Source organism: Pholis gunnellus (genome assembly GCF_910591455.1).
Source record: "Pholis gunnellus genome assembly, chromosome: 14".
Lineage (NCBI taxonomy): Eukaryota > Metazoa > Chordata > Actinopteri > Perciformes > Pholidae > Pholis > Pholis gunnellus.
The window spans coordinates 16,066,941-16,084,451 of NC_136541.1; the positions used below are offsets into that span (position 1 = coordinate 16,066,941).

The window sequence follows — 17,511 nt, forward strand, 5'->3', positions numbered from 1 at the left end:
GAATCGCAGTCAAATCATCTCAAAAGGGCTTTACAGGCCCAAAAGATTGCAAAGAAAACAGGACCGGAATTCTTATAGCGTTGCCGTTATTCGACGGTTTAGGACAAAGAGGGGAGGAGCTGCAGGACGAGGGTGGTACTGTCCATTTTTCAGAAAACTCCCTTCCTTAGGGTACTACTTGAATGACAATATGCTGAAAGGTTATCATGGAATTTTTTTTTTTTACCAGTAATGCTCAAATGAAATCCCTCAGCTTCAAATGTTCCATCTATCTGCACCATCTCTGCAAGCAATCACAGCATCGACAACAGGGGCGACACAGATATTAGAGTCGAGGAAATAATATCTAAATGCCCATGAACGCCTAAATAAATAATTTAATTGAGTGAGCAAGAATAGCTTTGCTGTGTTCCCACTTGTAGTGCAAATTCTCTCAGTGTGGCTCCCAATAATAAGAGTTTAATATTAAATATTCATTCTGCTTTAATAATTAACACAAAGGGTGCTGTATTCAACAGCAACACAGACAGAGAGGAATTAAACAAACAAAATAGATGGTAATGAAACTGTTGCTGGTGCACTGCTTGGTGAACGATAATTCTTAATGTTCAGTTTAGTTTTTTGACATTATTTGTATCTCTAATGTCCAGTATTTGTCATCATGTTTTAGGATTACATTAACTTAATATAGGCTCAAACACCAATGCATCAAATCATGTTAAATAGATGATTCTTTTTGCCACAATATCAGCTATAAAAATATATATATATCTTACAGTCAAGGGTTTTAAGGGCATTTACAGTATATTTTTCGTTAAAAGTGGGTTTGTTTTCAAAATGGTTAAAATAATGCTAGCTCTCGCAGTCTTGAGGGCATTTCTGAGCACATTTCCTTGTATCCTAGGGAAAGGCAAATCACAGACTTAAAGAAAAGAAAAAGCTTCTTGGTTTGCCTTTCCTTTGTTTTTTTTTTACAGCAAATAGAACCATTGTCATTCAAAGTATTTCATAAATTACATACAGTGTCCTCTATCATCAGGGTAGAAGTACAGCAGGTAAAGACAGCTAAAGCTGGGCTGGAGCAGTGATAAACAGAGTTCGGACATCGTTTCGCCCTCTCTCTCGTATTTCATGGTTATAACAGTTTCTGCGTGTTGGTAGTACATTAATAATGATGAGTTTTGCTTCTTTTTCTTTTTATAACTGAATATTAATAAAATATTAGTAGCTTTTTGTCATAACCCCACTTTTTCTTTGCAGCCACACTAAAAGGCATTATTAAAGAGCACATCAGTGGTGCACACAGACAGCAGAAACATCAGCAAACATCGTCCGAACTCCATTTATCCACGACTCTGGGCTGCGTGGAGGCGGTTTGTTTATACAGGGGCAGACCGCCTCCTCTTGCTGCTGATGCTACGGAAGTTGAATGGCCTCATCTTCATCTCCACAAAAGGAATGGAGAATTCGTGGCCTTTCCAGTGGTACCAGTTAATACCCTGTAAGAGTGAAAAGTGTGATTTTTAGAAGCTGCTTGAAACCAACAGGTCATTTAAAGCAAGGCGAGGGCAGAAAAGACAGAACATGTAAAAGAGACCGAAGATAGAAATGTTATATATTCAGTAAAGCGTATTTTAATTTCAACATTGGGAAGCCGTTAAAAGCAGGAGGGCAAACATCCTGACTTAAGAGCGAGCTGAATCATGAATTTAGTGTAATTATTGTCTCACTCCATCCTTTCTAATCCCCGTCACTACCAAAAAATCTTCCCATTTGCAGCTTTACACTAAGAGGCAATTTCTCTCTGCGAGTCATTATGCCTGTCCATCTCTGCTCCCACCTGGTCTCATTTCATGTCATCAAACGACAAAGAAGACGGTACAGAGCACAGAGAGCGAAGCAGCGAAGCTCCAAAGCCTCTGCAGCTCAGCCTAATCACAGCTCCACACAACGCCTCGCTTTCTTTGTAGAGCCATTACGGCATGGGAGAGAGGCTGGGAGAGAGGCTGGGAGAGAGGCTGGGAGAGAAGCTGGGAGAGAGGCTGGGAGAGAGGCTGGGAGAGAAGCTGCATCACACACTCGTCGTCAAAAGGACCGGACAAGCACTCACTCCCACCTCACACGTAGTGAGCAAAACAAACACCTGTCAGTGTGGGAATGGGATACCAGTATTATTTTTAATCAAACACAAGTGCATGTTGTTTCATGTCTTGGCTCTGGCCTTTTCCTTCCACACGTTTCTGTAATTGGAATATGAACCCAGTGGTATGAGTGTTGGGATAAGAGTGTCATTCCCAACGGATGATACGGGCACTTTTTATCAGTCAAGACTGAGGTGCATCATCTCTCCAAGTTTGATTAAAATTGATAAAGTGGTGCAGCATTACCGGCCCTTTTTTTTTTTTTTACCTTTCATTACAGCTCCTCCAACAGGCAAATCAGTGTAAGCATGGAGATGCATGTAGCCTTTCAAATGAGAATCTTTAACCTTTAATCGCACTGCCATAATTGAGCCAGTTTATGTGAATTTTTGTAAACGCCAAAATGCCACCCTGTTCAAGTTCACTGAGTAAAAAGGATACACCCAAATGGTTAGATTTGGTGTTTGAGGTTTTGAGACAACATCAGTTTCCTGCTGGCTTACCAAAACCATGGACGTAAATGGAACATTTGTCATTGAAAACTTGCATTGAAAAAAATGTAAATCAATGTGTCTTTCCAAAAACAGCGTCAACGTAACGTTTGAATAATCCTCAGAAATGTGTGCCAGCAATTTTCATTGGAACTACTTTCTACCAATGAAGTAGTTCCTCCGAACACTTCAGCGTGAGGTGACATGGCGACACAGTTTTTGGAAAGACACATTGCTGTCAAATTTGGGGAATTTTTCTGATTAATTTCACCCTCACTTAATTGGGGTGGTGGCTGAAATTTAAGATACCAACATCTCACAACCGTGACAAATTGAACCAAAAATAACTGCCTGGCCAGGAGGCTGACGGGCAAAAATAAACTGCTGCCTCTATTGACCCCCCCCCCCCCTCCATTCCTTCCACTCTCTGTGCCTTGTTTACAGTGTAAGCGATAAAAAAAGGTCTTAAAGGCTGACTTTGACACAGGCACGTTCTTTGAGACCTGGCGATAAAGTTTAGGTCCCAGATTCAGGACCACAATAAGTAGGGGTGGTCTTTTGTAATGTGGATAAACAAATCCTTCATTTTTTATGCCTTCATGCCGGAGGCGTTATATTTATGTGTCCGTCCCTCCCATTCATGTGAACGCAATATCTCCAGAACTCCAGGAGGGAATATTTTAAACTCAAGGTTGAACTGATTAAACTTTGGTGGTCAAAGGTCAAGCTCACTGTGACCTCACATCTACATTTTAATGAACTCAATATCTCAGGAACGCCTGGAGAGAATTTCATTCCATCTGGCACAAACTTCCACTCAAGGAATTAAACATATTCTACGGACATGTGAAACGGCTACTTGACTGGTTGGCGGAGGCATTCAACCGCAAGGTTATCTTAGTTTCTCGCTCGCACTATTTTATGTTATTATCACATGAACTCTTTGATCAACTAGTGTATTTATATAGATGACTGACCTGACTGTGTCTGGACTCTCCGTATTTGCCGTTGAGGTTGGCCCGGTGGCAGTTCTTGTACCACCACGCTCCTTTGTAAGACGAGGCACAGTTAGTGACAGCGATGTCGTTGTCTCTGTCTTTTGTAGAGAAGGGCCGGCCCTGGTGGTAGCTCAGAGAGTCACCTGAAATCAGAGGAGAGACAGATGCAGAACCTTAAAACATCAGCATATGCCGGCACACATTTACATATGGCCGCGGTGAATAATGGTGTGATGAGGGGGGGGGACATAAACGGCCAGGCGGGCAGGAGGGGAATGGGAAAGACATGAGAGGGAGGGAGAGGACATAAGTCCTGCTACAGGCTCCTTAGGCAGAGCAAATGATCATTACAAACATGAGGGGGTGACAGGTAATCCTGGCATTCGGTCCCGTTGACAGACTGAGAGGACAAAAGTGGAAATATGGAGAAGCGCTGAGGCGGGTTTCAGACATCAGGGAGAAGATGGAGGGGAAGGGAGAGCAAACCGTTTGCTATATTAAATCATATAGTGTAGTATTTATTGTAAATCATCCACGAGGCCAAGTCAAATACAAAACAATGATGTATGTTAACTTAGAAAACACCCTGTATTCAATGTAATGTATTCCACCACGTACCAGCGGTGCCATTGTACTCTCCTATCCTGAGCTTGTAGAGATTTCTTGCATCTCCGATGGAGAATTTGTCATAATTGGCGTAGACTGACTCTTGTCCGTCCTTCATATCAATTCTCAGCTCATAGCGGCCCTGAGCAGCAATCCTCTGGATGTTGTCTAGACCTGTGGAGACACAACACACATTACATTGCTTTGTAGTTAATAACCAAAGATATTAGTATAGTAAGTATGATATGGAAGACATTACACGTGATTGAAGACAACTCCACTTCAACTTTACTAATCACACATTTTCCTCAAAGGCCTTTACAATCTTCACAGCATGACATTTTCTGTCCTTTGACCTTTGATTCAGATTAACTCTAGACTATAAAAAGTAAATAAAATACAAAAAAGTGTAAGAATATTGACAGGAGAAGAAAGAATGTATTTTAGTGACTTAAAGACGTTCTAGCACCTGTAGGTACACATAAGACAGTTTGTCCCCACCTGCAGCGTTGCAGGTTAAAGGTCTGAATCCTGATAAGCACTATGTCGGACGTCTTTGTCAGCTAGTTGTGTGGATGAGTAGGACTGAAATTGTCGAGAGCAGTGGACACTGTCGCCACCAGCCCTTCTGCAAAATGCCACATGTCGCATCTTGCTGAGATAGGGGGCTTTGCTCTCTATCTCCGAGGTAGCAGATGTGAGGCTCGTCTGAACACCGGCGGGAGATAAGACCCCACACCGACCTGAGAGATTGGAACTGCCTTCACTCAGATTACAACAAGCGCCCGTTTGGAAAGGAGTCTCTTTCCCTGCTTAACCTCCAAAAGAAGCATCACATGTACAAAACAGCAGAAAAAAAAAAATCTAAATCCTCAAGCCACTGATAAGGAGTAGAAAGTAGAAGTCCGCTGTAGTGTACGTCAATGGAAAACAGATACAAATCTACGCAACAACCCAAAGGCACTTAATGTGATCGGGGAAAAGCAATCGTTGTAATAAAATTGTATTTAACACTCAGTCATCTCTAATTACCATTGTATAATATCACTGTATTATCAGCAATTAATCTTGCACCCATCATTTTTTTTTGTTTCAGTTTTATGGGATCGGACTGCTCGATTCCAAACTGCAGCGATTAAAAATGCATTTTGACACACTATTGCACTCTTGTACTATTAAACTACCAATATTACCATCTAGTCACATTTTATTACCAGCCTTTCGCTCTCTCTTACACAGAACCAAGGGGGGGGGGGGGGAGCAAAAAAAAAAAGTATGGGATAATGATCACATATTCACACACAGGTTTCTATCTCTTATTACATCATCAAACTGACATTGTTTTCGGCCTGAAAACTGGCTGAGGTCAGTGTGTAGGGAGAATAGATTGCCCTTGAGCAGCAATAAAAACGGCCGTTTCCAAACCATAACACATAATAATGAAAGCTTAATTTCCATATTCTTTACTGCTGACCAGTCAAGTGCCTCTTCTTTTCACTTTGAGTGGATTTAATGTCGATGTTTATGGTTCCATACTCTCCAATATATTGCCGTTATGTGTGTGGAGGCAGTGATTAGCTAAATGTTCACTCTAATGGTTCTCCGTGGGCTATGAACTAATCTGTAGAAAGAAGAGTGAAGGACAAATGGTCTCAAACTGCAGTGACCATCTGCATGACACCGCCATTTACTTTCTCTCAGGAAGACACATTTGAACACTTCTTACACTGTAAATGCTTAAATTGGAGAGCAAACACAGTGTGGTCACAGGACGAAACACAACGAACTGTACAAAGCGACACAGACGTGTTTAATAGGCAGCCACCTGAAGTGCAGAGACATTTAAAACAGTGGTAGTATTTTAGAAAAAGTAACGTCTCCTAAATGTTTAGGGGTGTTATAACACAGATATAATGTCTATGGATCACACATTTATTTTATTGTGCATGCCAGTATTCTGAAAGTTAGTTGTTGTCGTTTGACCGCTTCTCAACACAGCAGTTGAAGTCCACGAGAGCAACTAAAGGCAGGGTTGGTAACTTATAAAAACTAGCAAGAGTCCGCTTAGAGTGGATATACAATGTCTATCTTGATCATTTCTCGAAAATACCACAACTGTTTGATTCATCCCTTTGACGTGTAGGATCAATGGGATCATTCCAGTAAACTAAACTGAATTTAGGAGGAAGACAGCTCGTTGCTCACCGCTAGATGGCTTTCATTTTGAAATTCCACATCACAATGTCCTGATACTGTCTGAGTGACACTCTGAGGCGGCCTGCTGTCATGTTGAAGTGACACTGGTCTGTATAAACAGGACGTTTCTCAATGACATTCTGAGGTAGCGCTTATTTTGAAGTCAGATTTATCTTTGCAAATGTGGTCTTTATTATGAGGTATAAATAACTATTCACACAATTGATATCTAAGTTTTCTCAGAAACACATTTTGCAGCTATTAGTTATTTTAATTGATTGTCATCCGTTTTATCTCTCATTTAATATTCATTCATTTAATTTGATCTATTATTGACACACTGACTAAAACTGCCAATCACGTTCACTGGAAGGTTGCTTTTAATTTGAAGACAGTTCTTACACGATCTTACTGTAACGCCTAGTATGTGTGTGTATATGTACCGCAAAACATTGTTTTTCTAAGTGAAGGCTGGATTGACTGTAGTGTTCTGCACAGTGTGTGCTGTGGTGTGTAAGTGATGGAACAGATTCGTGGTACTGCTATCTTTAGCAACAACGGTTTTGAGACATATTTTGCGGAGGATTGTGGTCTCTTCCACATCTGCTCTCCTGAAAACAAACCCCCTCCAGATGAAAGACCACCTGCTGTTATTCTTTTGATTAATTCTTTTGTGTTTGGCTCCTCTCTGGGACCTTTTGAATTGACGTGAACTCTGGACAATGATTTAAGTAAAACTGATGGATGTGGTGTCTGTCTGTGTGTCTATGTGAACATGGCCTGCTTTTAAAGCATAAAGAAATTACTGAAATGTGCAAGGAGTATTTCCATATAATGATATGGTAATCTACCATATTGCACATAAAATGTATAAAAATATCGGATAAATTCGATACATCACCCACCCCTACTTACAACTCCAGAACCTGCTTGAGAATCATGTTTTTATGTTTTCTTCAGTAACTAAGTAATCCACTGATGCCGGTCTGTATATCGACACGACTCAAACAGGAACTGCTAATAGATTATTTGGCAGACCTTTAATGGCGCCTATTTCCCCAAATGTACGCAAACACAAGCTAAAACAACGGGGCGTAGAATAATAAGAGTGACACATTCCATTATCGTAAACTTTTTCCAGGGTCCATTATCAATATTCTTTGACAGCACTGAGACTCAGAGTGTGCTAGAAACATGTTCCAAAAACTCGCCATTACAAGCCGTCTTTGGAGGTCCTGACTTTTGTTGAAATGAAAAAAGAGCTAGAGTTTCAAAATGAGGGAAGCTATTATTGTATTAGTTGAATTGCAAAAACTTTTCTTCATGGCCTTCCTTCACCTCCTTCAAATACTTTACAACCGGAAGGATGTCCCATTGTGAATAACCTGTTCACATCACCTTTTTTTATTATTATTGCAAGGAGACAGAATTGAACATCCTCCTGCTATGCTCTGATGTGATCAGGCAATTAGTGAGTTATGGCTCCAATAGACCTTTTTAACAGAAGACATTTTGACACACTGTTGACGTCACATTGGAAATAACAAAATCAATGATGGCTGAAATCCATTTAGAAGCTTCTGTTTCATGGTACTTGTATGGTACATGCTGGGACTCTTGAAGGGAATGGAGCACTTGTTATTAGTAACTTCCTGCTATGTGAATAAAGTAGCGCCGTGTACAACCACTGGACCAACGAACTAACAGGTCAGTTTCCGACAGCAGGCTCGATATTTTGTGCCGTACTCTGAGGCTACCGGGTTCCCTGCTGGCGTGTTATCTGTAATCTGGCATCATGGGGAGAAGCTTTCACAGGAGCAAAGAGCAGCTTGTGATGCTCCACACCCTGAGGTTACATTAAGCTGCTTTTATGCACTGAGAGGACAGAGCACTGTACAGGATAGAAGAAAGACGCGGGGGTGAGTGCAACCTAGAAGGCACTAAAAGAAGCAAAACAAGACCCAAGAGATAGAAGGAGGTGCCCCTGACTAGTATACGTCAAGAAACAGTGAGAGGGCAAATTATTGCTGATTCAGCTGAAGTGGAAATGGGTCAGATGAAATGTTGTACTCGCTGAACCAGATATGCTTCGATGTCTTCAGATTTTATTATGCGGACAAAGCCGACATAAATCTGCAAGAAATGTGGCAAATCTGTGCCTAGGATGCTGCTCCATGAGGCCCTCCAGCTAAAACACTGCTGTCAGTTTGCAGCTCACGATCCTTTATAAGGTGTCGTGTGCACAGAGGAGGGATTTCTCTGTTATCGTACAAAGATGTTTGTCCAAGATTCTTTTTTTTTTTTGATCACACCTCCTGCGCTTCAGTGAGTAATCCCCCCCCCCCCCCCCCCCCCCCACACTTGTTTGTTAACATAGAAAAGCTAATTATTAATGTATACCAGCAAAAAAAGCAATCCCAACTTTTTTCCTGTTGTGGTAAAATGTTAAGAGCTACCGTTGTGAGCGCCCTCCCAGCGGTGGTGTACAAAAATAACAGGACCAGCTGACAATCGTTCTCGATTCCACTCGACAACACTGCAAACTATTGCTTTAAAAATACCACCGAGGCTTTTGTAGCTGATTCCGTTTTATTGGCGCTCCTGTTCATGAGAGGTTGGATCTAAAATCTCTTTATGCTTTCACATATTACTGTGTGTTTAGTCACTAATGGACCAGAGCGTGCCACAGCTATCTTGTGTTACGATCCAATATGTGTCAGATGCAAAGTAACAGCCTCCGCTCTGTGATAATGTGGTGATGATAATGCAATGGCATAAAATTCCCCCCCTGTGTTGCGATTTCATTTCTCTAATCAAAAGGTTCAAAAAACAGCCAGATCAGGTTCTGATCCAGTTAATGAAATATTCATGTCATATTTTACCTTTAATCATCTGCACCAAAACAATAACACCAAAACAATAACACCAAAACTGGCCCATGAAGAAACGCGACTCATTTGCACATTTTCTAATGAATATAATTATTTTTTTCATAATGAGCTTTTTTTGGGGAGGGAAAAGAGATATTCAGCAGTCCATCAAAACCGTGAGGATGTTCCGTTGTTTTGTCTTTGAATCAGAGCGACGCTAAAAACAATTACCAAGTCATTTCAGGGAGAGATGAACTTTCAGAGAATTCAGTAATGAATCGGATAGACTTTGTGAAGTCGAGTGCTGAAAGATGAAATGAGCTAAAAAAAAACAACAAAAACACTGACAGCACGCTTCTCCGTCTTAATGAAGAGTGAAAAATCATACCAGAAAGGCTATACTGCCTGCACAAGATATTGGAAACATCTTTCCTCTCCATAAAGAAGATGCATCAATTGAAACCAAGTGAAAGCTATGACCCTCTATTGATTGTGCCTAATAAATCAACTTCAGTCATGAGACGGTGCGTAGATAAAGAGGGTGAAACAGCCATCGCAAAACTGAACAAATAGGGTAGCATATTGCAGCTTAACATCAGCCTGCAGCCCATAAAATGCAGCTGAAATATGTTGGGCAGGGCATCTTATCCTACAAGTATTCTTACAACTACAGAAGCTGTTGTTGTATCAGACATCGATAACTGGACATGGTGATGGACTTGGTCTAAATGCTTGTATTTGAAACTACGGTACAGTCTACACATTGTATTCTCTATCTTAATTAACTCAGATTAAGTCTGATTAAGTCTTACCGAGCCAGAATTCATCCTCCAGGTTTCCAAAGCCGACCCGATAGTCACTCCACTTCCTGGAAAAGTCTGTGAGGCCGTTCTGACGACGCTGAAATACCTGGACACCAAAATATGACGATAAAAATACAACTCAGTACTATGATCAAAAGGACATTCAGTATGTGGCCCAAGGAATAAAAAGACCCTTTCTCTTAACCTAATTGACACAGTTTCATACATTTTTTAACAAAAGTGCTAATAAAAGAAAAGCATTATCTTCACAGTGACTTACAATCCAGCCTCCTTCATCAGTGGCCATGTCACAGTACACCTGCACACCCTGGCTCAGGTCTCTGTTGATGTAAATGGTGTAGACGCCGCCCAGCGTCTCTCCATTCAGCAGGTGTTGGGCACAATTCTGAGGTGTCGCAAACAGACGGCTCCCTGGAGAGAAGAAGAAGAGGTTTGAGGACAAATTATGATTTACTTGTTTTTGTCCATAGTTGGACTTCAATAATTCGGTTTGTAGAGATTTCTGTAGACTGCATGGATAGAATCTGAAATGATATGGCGTTAGGCAACATTCAGGATGCCTTTTTTTTATCTTTTATTTAAACTGCAGTAATCTATATTGAATATTGAAATATCAATAAGCCTATGTGTAATGTTAAATGAGATCCATGTAGTGATGGACCCGCATCTTTTAATTACTAACTAACTTATCTTAAATCAAATTTCACTCAACAATTCATCAGCGCTGTCTGTACAGCGGGGGGGGGGTGGGGGGGGGGGGGGGGGGGCAGAGCAGATGGCCAGACTAGCACACTCGTGGTGGTCAGCTGTGGAGCGCGTCACAGCTGTTGAAATGATTGGTTGTGTAAATCAAAGATAACATGAAATAGCAATAAAGATTTGCAGAACATAGCGTCAACAGTATTTAATAATATCTTCTAATACTTATAAGCTAATACTAGAGTGTAAAGCAGGGGTGTCAAACATACGGCCCGCGGGCCGGATCCGGCCCGCCACGTCATTTTATGTGGCCCGCGAATCCGCCAGCAAAAAAAAAAAATGTAAAAGTCGGACAATTTACAAATATCCGTTGTATCGCGCAAGGCGGAGCTCCTCCCCGATCCGCACGCGCCGCGCACACCTCCACCAGCGTATGTGGCAGCAGCAGCAGCAGCCACCCTCCCCGCCGACGAAGAAGGAGCAGCAGCACCCCCGCCCCCCCCCCGCCGACAACCGGCCCTTTGGGGGCAACCATGATGCTGATGTGGCCCCAGAGCGACAATGAGTTTGACACCCCTGGTGTAAAGGGACCACCTCACCCACAAGCCCCTTGATGTCTGTGTCCGAAAATTCCTTTTCTTGGTCTTCCTCTCAGTAGTTTCAACCTCGTGATTACTTGTTAAGAACCATTGATCAGCAGGCCCATTTCCTGCTTCAGCATTTATGAGGTGCTTTGCATTGACCATTTGAAGTTGAATGTGGGGGCTGATCCATGTGAGCACATTTCCTAGTTGATTTTTGGATTCATAAAATCCTTTGCACTGTTTTATAAATGAGACCCCAGCTGATTAGCATCTTCACGACGCTTCCTAACCCTTACATGAGTGACATATCCGGCATCTAATGACACACTGGGCACACTGAAGATTAGGGCACCCTGTTCAGCTCTAGGTTTGTAGACAGCCACCCCGCAGGTACAGCCTAATGAGAAGTCTCCCCCACTATGCTACAGGGAAGGGAGATGAGAATTGTGTCCGACTTTGGGGACCCATTATTGTGCACCTTTGTTATGGTGACAGTAATGTGAAACTACAGGATAACAATCTAGGATAAGAATCTCTTTCCAAACTTAAATCAATAAATACCAATACATTGTGTGTGTGTGTGTGTGTGTGTGTGTGTGTCAATGTGAGTGAATGTCTGCGTACGGTACCTGTAGTGAAGGTAGTGGAGACTACAGCGCTGGTGTCAAGTCCTCTTGCAGCCTGGAGAATGACAGTGTACTCTGTGGTCTCTGCCAGTCCCTCCAGTCGAATCCATGTGTCCTCTGCGTCCAGGATCAGCTCCTAGTACACACACACACACGTGAACAAATTCACACACACACATACAAGTTAAAAGATATTAGATTAAGAAATTGCCCTCCATAGAAATCAATACTTGAATGTGTATTCAGCATAAACCTCAGGGTAAAAAACACATTATGTTAGAATCCCCACTAGTCGCTGAAACAACATTGGGTTGAGTTTGTGAGTTTTCAAAAGACCGGGGGCAACAAAGAAACCTTCAAGCTATTTGTGTTCAGGAAAAGCACGACAGCTGGCTTTGTGTTCCAGTAGCACAACATCATATCAAACTGAGGTTTATATAGAGGGACTGAAAAAAAAAGGATATTCGATTCATTTAAAAACTGTATTGGTGGAAGTAGTAGAGTATAAAACATACTGCAACTGGCCTCATCAACAAGGCCCAGGACCCCCACTGACATTGATGCTTATCCCCTCCCATAGACACTGCATGTTACCTTAACGCCTTCACAGCTGTCTGTACGCATTAACACACATCTTTCAGACTGCGTCTCTGAACATTGCATATTCCCTTCATACTTCACACAGTGAACCTCTCTTTTTAACCTCTATTTTTAATTTCATCTTCTCTTACTATGTTATACACCAGTACACCAAAGTGAAATTCCCTGTTTGTGAAAACCTATATTTTTACCATTAATCTGCTGTTTGAACACATAATGAAGAACTTTTGTGTGTCTTCTATGTAACTGATGGGCTTTTGTATTGTAAAAACAGAGGTGTTTTGTACTGCTGTGTGTGTTTGGCATGACGCAGAAATAAAAATCAGCTAAACAGTAAGAGTTACTCTTCCAACGTCTGCCTTCACATGTGACTAGAGCCATAGAAAATACAGAAGGGGAGGACAAGTGGGGCCAACTAGACAGTAGACAGGGGATACAAGATGAAAGACTCTTATCCGACAGCCAAGCTGAGAAGCTGCTAAGCAAACAGGAAACCAATATTTTTATTTGTGGTTAAGGAGTCACGACGGTACAGTCGAGTTACTTCCTATTGTTTTTTCCAATCGCCTTTCACTGAGCTCGTCTTGGGGAGCCAAGACGTTTGACCGAGTACTCTCTCGACCTCAGTTTTTTAGATGAGACATAAATCCACAGGCAGAACGCTCAACTGATGAACGGAGACTTGTCTATTCGTGTGTTTGTGTGCATGTGTGTTACACTTTGCCCTGGATACACATTAAATATGAACGAGTAAAAATGAAATATTCAGCCAGTTTGGGGAAAAAAACACCCATTTCTAGGCAATGTGTCTATGTGAATTATGCAGGGAAGCAGCTGGTAAATGGTGTCTCTGTGTCTCAGAGAATCTCACATATTCCCACCAGGTTTTCAGGGTCAAGATAAGATTTATATTGCAAGCGAAAAGGCCTTGTTTTATAATACATACCAATATTCGCTTGCTATTGATTGTGTATGTGAGGGTGAGTGGTTGGACGTTTGGTGGATGTGTATTTGTCCTTGTGAGTGTTTGAAGGGGGAGCTCTTTATTACTCCAGGCACAAACATAACCAACAGTGATACATGCATTTATAAACTGGTAAGTACATGTTAATCAGATAAGAAATGATCTCAAAGCTACTGTGTGCAAATGACAAAAGTCCATTATCTCTGCAAGAGCTGGCTTAACAGCTGCAAGGCTCACCAATATGTGGTTAGATTAGAGCCGAGGTAACGCTGCTGCATATTTTCACCAACGCCAGACCTCAAGTGAAGACAACCGGAGGAATTTCTCTCAATGAGTCCTTCAATCTTCCGCCACAGCAATCATTTTAGCTCCAAGCATTAATGAGGAATGTGACTCATTACTTGTTGAACAACATGAATTCGAAATTTGTGCTTGTTGAGGCAGCTCACAGTAATGAACAGGGATTTGAATAAAATGTAAAAGAACATGATCAAAGAGTGACAATTGATTCCAATTGGATTTGCAAGATCTTCCAGATTTCAACGCATGAATTTAATAGGAAACTACTGTATGCAATTGTCAACGAAAAAACTTCATTAAAAGCAGTGAACTGACATCACAATTAGTTTTGCCTTCAAGAATGTCAAAGCAATCTAGAAACTCATTGTTAAGAAATGTTATTATGAAAAAAAAGAAGAAAAATCTTTGAAAATGTATCAAAAATGACAAGACGCAACGTAAGCACACTAGGGCGGGAAACCGTTGCTACTAGCTGTGAGCTAATGCTAATTTTGTTTGCAGAGGTAGTGAAGAGTCGGGACAACGCCAACATCTTAACAGACTGATATTACATTCGAGGAACTGATTAGCTCTCAAGCTTGCAAACTGATGCTAGCAGTGCACATTTCTCTGATGGATGTTTGTTTAGTGTACTTGTTTGCTAGTTCGAGTGTTAAGCTAAACGTATTTGTAAGTTCGATAGGAAGGGTACATTAGCAAGAAAGCTAACGTGTGTTGATGCTCAAAGCCTGCGGCTCTCGTTTTGTGTAGAATGCTGCTGTTTGGTCATTAGTCAGTATGACCATCTGCCTATGAAGTTACTGCTCAATGCAGATATGGTTTAAAATGAATTTGATTAGCTCTATGTAAACAACTTTTTTTCAAACAGTATTGAATACAAATGACTCGCTGTTGGGCACTGATTATGTGCATGTATTATGCAGATATGTATGTTGTAGGAGAAAAAATAATTGTGAAAAAATAATTTCTGTTTGACTTGACATGTAAATGTATGCAGAGTCATGGAAATGTCGTATAAAATGCTGATTTAGTATTACTCCTACGTAAATGCCATTATATTTCTAGACAAATGTTTATTTAGAAAACAAACCTTTTTGGGGGGAAAAGGATGAAAAGGTAGAACATGGGATCAACATGAAGACTGTGTTGATAGAAGTCTGTATCAACTGGAAACAAGTGAAATTTAAAAAAAAGGGACAATCTGACATGTTACCGGTGCATTCTTTGTGCATGAGTGACACCCGATGGTCAACCACACAGCAGATTGTGTGTGTGTGAGAGAGAGACTTGAGGTCCATCATCACTGCATATAGATGTGAGCGTGTTTAATGACCGTTCCTTTATTAAATCATGACACCACGGTGGCCCTGTGCATTTTAAAGGATACAGTCTGTGTGCATCTAGTTACATGCGTGCGCTTGTGTGTAAGACACGGGATTGCCAATAAAAAAGGAGCCTATTGCAGAGCATCATGGGAAATGGTTATAGTCAATCCGTTAACAGGCATGGTGCGTGCCTTATTGCCATTACTCAGCCACATGAAAAAGTTTAATCAAAATAAACAATGTCCCTCCTGAGACACATTAAAGTAATACCTCTATCAGACAGGCAATTTCACTGCATAGTCCCCTAGTGTGTGTGTTTTTCAATCTGTGGGTTTGTGTGTCCCAAAATGCTTGCACGCGCCACATCAACATGATTGAAAGCCAAAACTTGGATTTTGAAGTGTTTGTCATAAAGTTGTGATTCCGCATTCGTTTTCTTTTCCTGAACAACGTTCAACTCGATTATAATAAGTTGATTAAATGGGGAACATTTTCTCTTTTTTGCAGAAATCCAAGAAGAGGCTTCAACATGTGCTTCAATATCTGCAGAATTCGGTTCCTCTTTTCAGGTGTGTGGATTAACAAAAGTACAGCTTATCTCCCTGACACATGTTGGTTAGCATGCATTTTTTTTAACAGGATTTGAATAAGATGGAGAGTAGATAAGGAAACACATTTTGGCTGCAGACATTTATAATGGAAATACCGTGTATAGCACATCAACAGTATGTGTGTAAGTGTGTGCAAGACAGAGTTGAGACATGAGAGTTCAGCTATGTGCGCTGCATACTTTACGGCTGCCGTCAGGTGTCTTGTAGGTGAGCATGTAGTTGTCAATTTCTGCGATTGGCGGTTGCCAGGAGATGAGAGCACTGCGGTGATTCACTTCACTGGCTGTCAGGTTGAGGGGCGCGTCCATGGCTGCCAGAACGAGAGAAAAACATAAACTTATTGTAAAACAAGGAATGTTTCCGACACATAAGCATACTGTAGTTCTCAAATAATGACTGAGGTGTTGAGTCCTCTGCCCGGATTTGCGAAACAGGATCGTTGTTATTTATACTCATTGTTTCATCTTATTATAGGTATTCCACAGGGTAGGGTAAAATCTCCACGTCAATCCCCACAGGACTGAGTGAGAGGAGCAGTGCGACACTTTTCCATGTTTAATCACAGTGTATGACAGCCGCAACAGCATTCGAGCCCTTGATCAGCAAGCCCACCCAAGTTTTACCGCACATTACATCACACCATCCACGTATATTCTTAGTTCCCGCACAGCCTTAAACAAGGCTTGATTATAGTGCCTGCCTTGATACCTTAACCACATCACAAGGAGACTCACCTCCATTTCCCCACCTTACATCACCCTGTTTTGAGTCAATATCTGATCTTCCGACATGGTAGCAGAAGCATTGACACGCGGTAGCCTCATTTTAGTGCATAATAGAAAATAGATGACCTTCTATTCGAGAAAATCTGTTTCCTGGAGTTACATCATGACATCGTCAGCTAGTCACCAACAGAGCTCTGAGTAAGGGAGGCAGAAACAAATGAAGTGCTTTGCGTGCGGTGCAACCCGACGTCACCACTGTGAGAATGAGATAAAGAGATCTACTGCATGGCTGTCGCTTTCTGTGATTCCCTCCTCTTGACTGGCTTTTCGCCCATCTTTTTATCTTTCTCCTGTGTTGAAACTTAACACTGGACTTCTGTAAAACAGCGTGAACTTTTAACTTCTCCCCCGGGACTTCTCCTTAACTTTTAGCTAAACATCTGACCCTAAATTGAACCCAGACCTCACACTCCCGTCTGCTGCATACACACAAACAGCAAACGCACACACTCCCTTCTCGTTTGAAATCCTTATCCGTGTGCACATATGGTGAGATCGATGACGGCTCAGTAATTAACAGCATGTACCCGCCTCGATAACCTGCTGAAAGAGGTGGTGGGCCTCCACTCGGAGACAGTGATAGGCAGATCCACATTGTGTGACGGGGATTTAGAGAGAAAGACACAAAGAGAGCGGGAGGGGGAAAAAAAAAGGGAACATCAGAGGTTTTAAGAGCGAGAGGCTGAATAGTGTGCTTTGAGATGAACTCAGCAGATTGTGCTAAAGTCCGCAATGATGTGCCGTTCTCCTCCTTTCCTGCACCTTCACGTCTTTATTGACTGCGTCTGCATCTCATTTCTGCTTTCCCGCCTCCTCTTTTGTCTGTTCCCTTCTATTCCCACATCACACTGGCATCTTCCTCTCATTCACTCTCCTCCTTATCTCTATTTG

General features: G+C 41.6%; 1 protein-coding gene across 1 annotated transcript in view; it reads right to left on the bottom strand.

Annotated features, from left to right (window-relative positions):
- Window positions 1-1,379: 1,379 nt before the first annotated feature.
- The window catches only part of tnr (tenascin R (restrictin, janusin)), a gene marked incomplete at its 3' end in the record, with an annotated part of 63,304 nt that continues 47,172 nt past the window's right edge, over window positions 1,380-17,511 (bottom strand). Inside the window, exons 22-28 of the mRNA XM_079173595.1 lie at window positions 16,015-16,145; window positions 12,039-12,171; window positions 10,386-10,537; window positions 10,115-10,211; window positions 4,249-4,410; window positions 3,610-3,773; window positions 1,380-1,499 (exon numbers count right to left, since the gene is read on the bottom strand). Coding sequence (XP_079029721.1) covers window positions 1,380-1,499; window positions 3,610-3,773; window positions 4,249-4,410; window positions 10,115-10,211; window positions 10,386-10,537; window positions 12,039-12,171; window positions 16,015-16,145 — 959 coding nt within the window. The remainder of the gene's footprint in view (window positions 1,500-3,609; window positions 3,774-4,248; window positions 4,411-10,114; window positions 10,212-10,385; window positions 10,538-12,038; window positions 12,172-16,014; window positions 16,146-17,511) is intronic.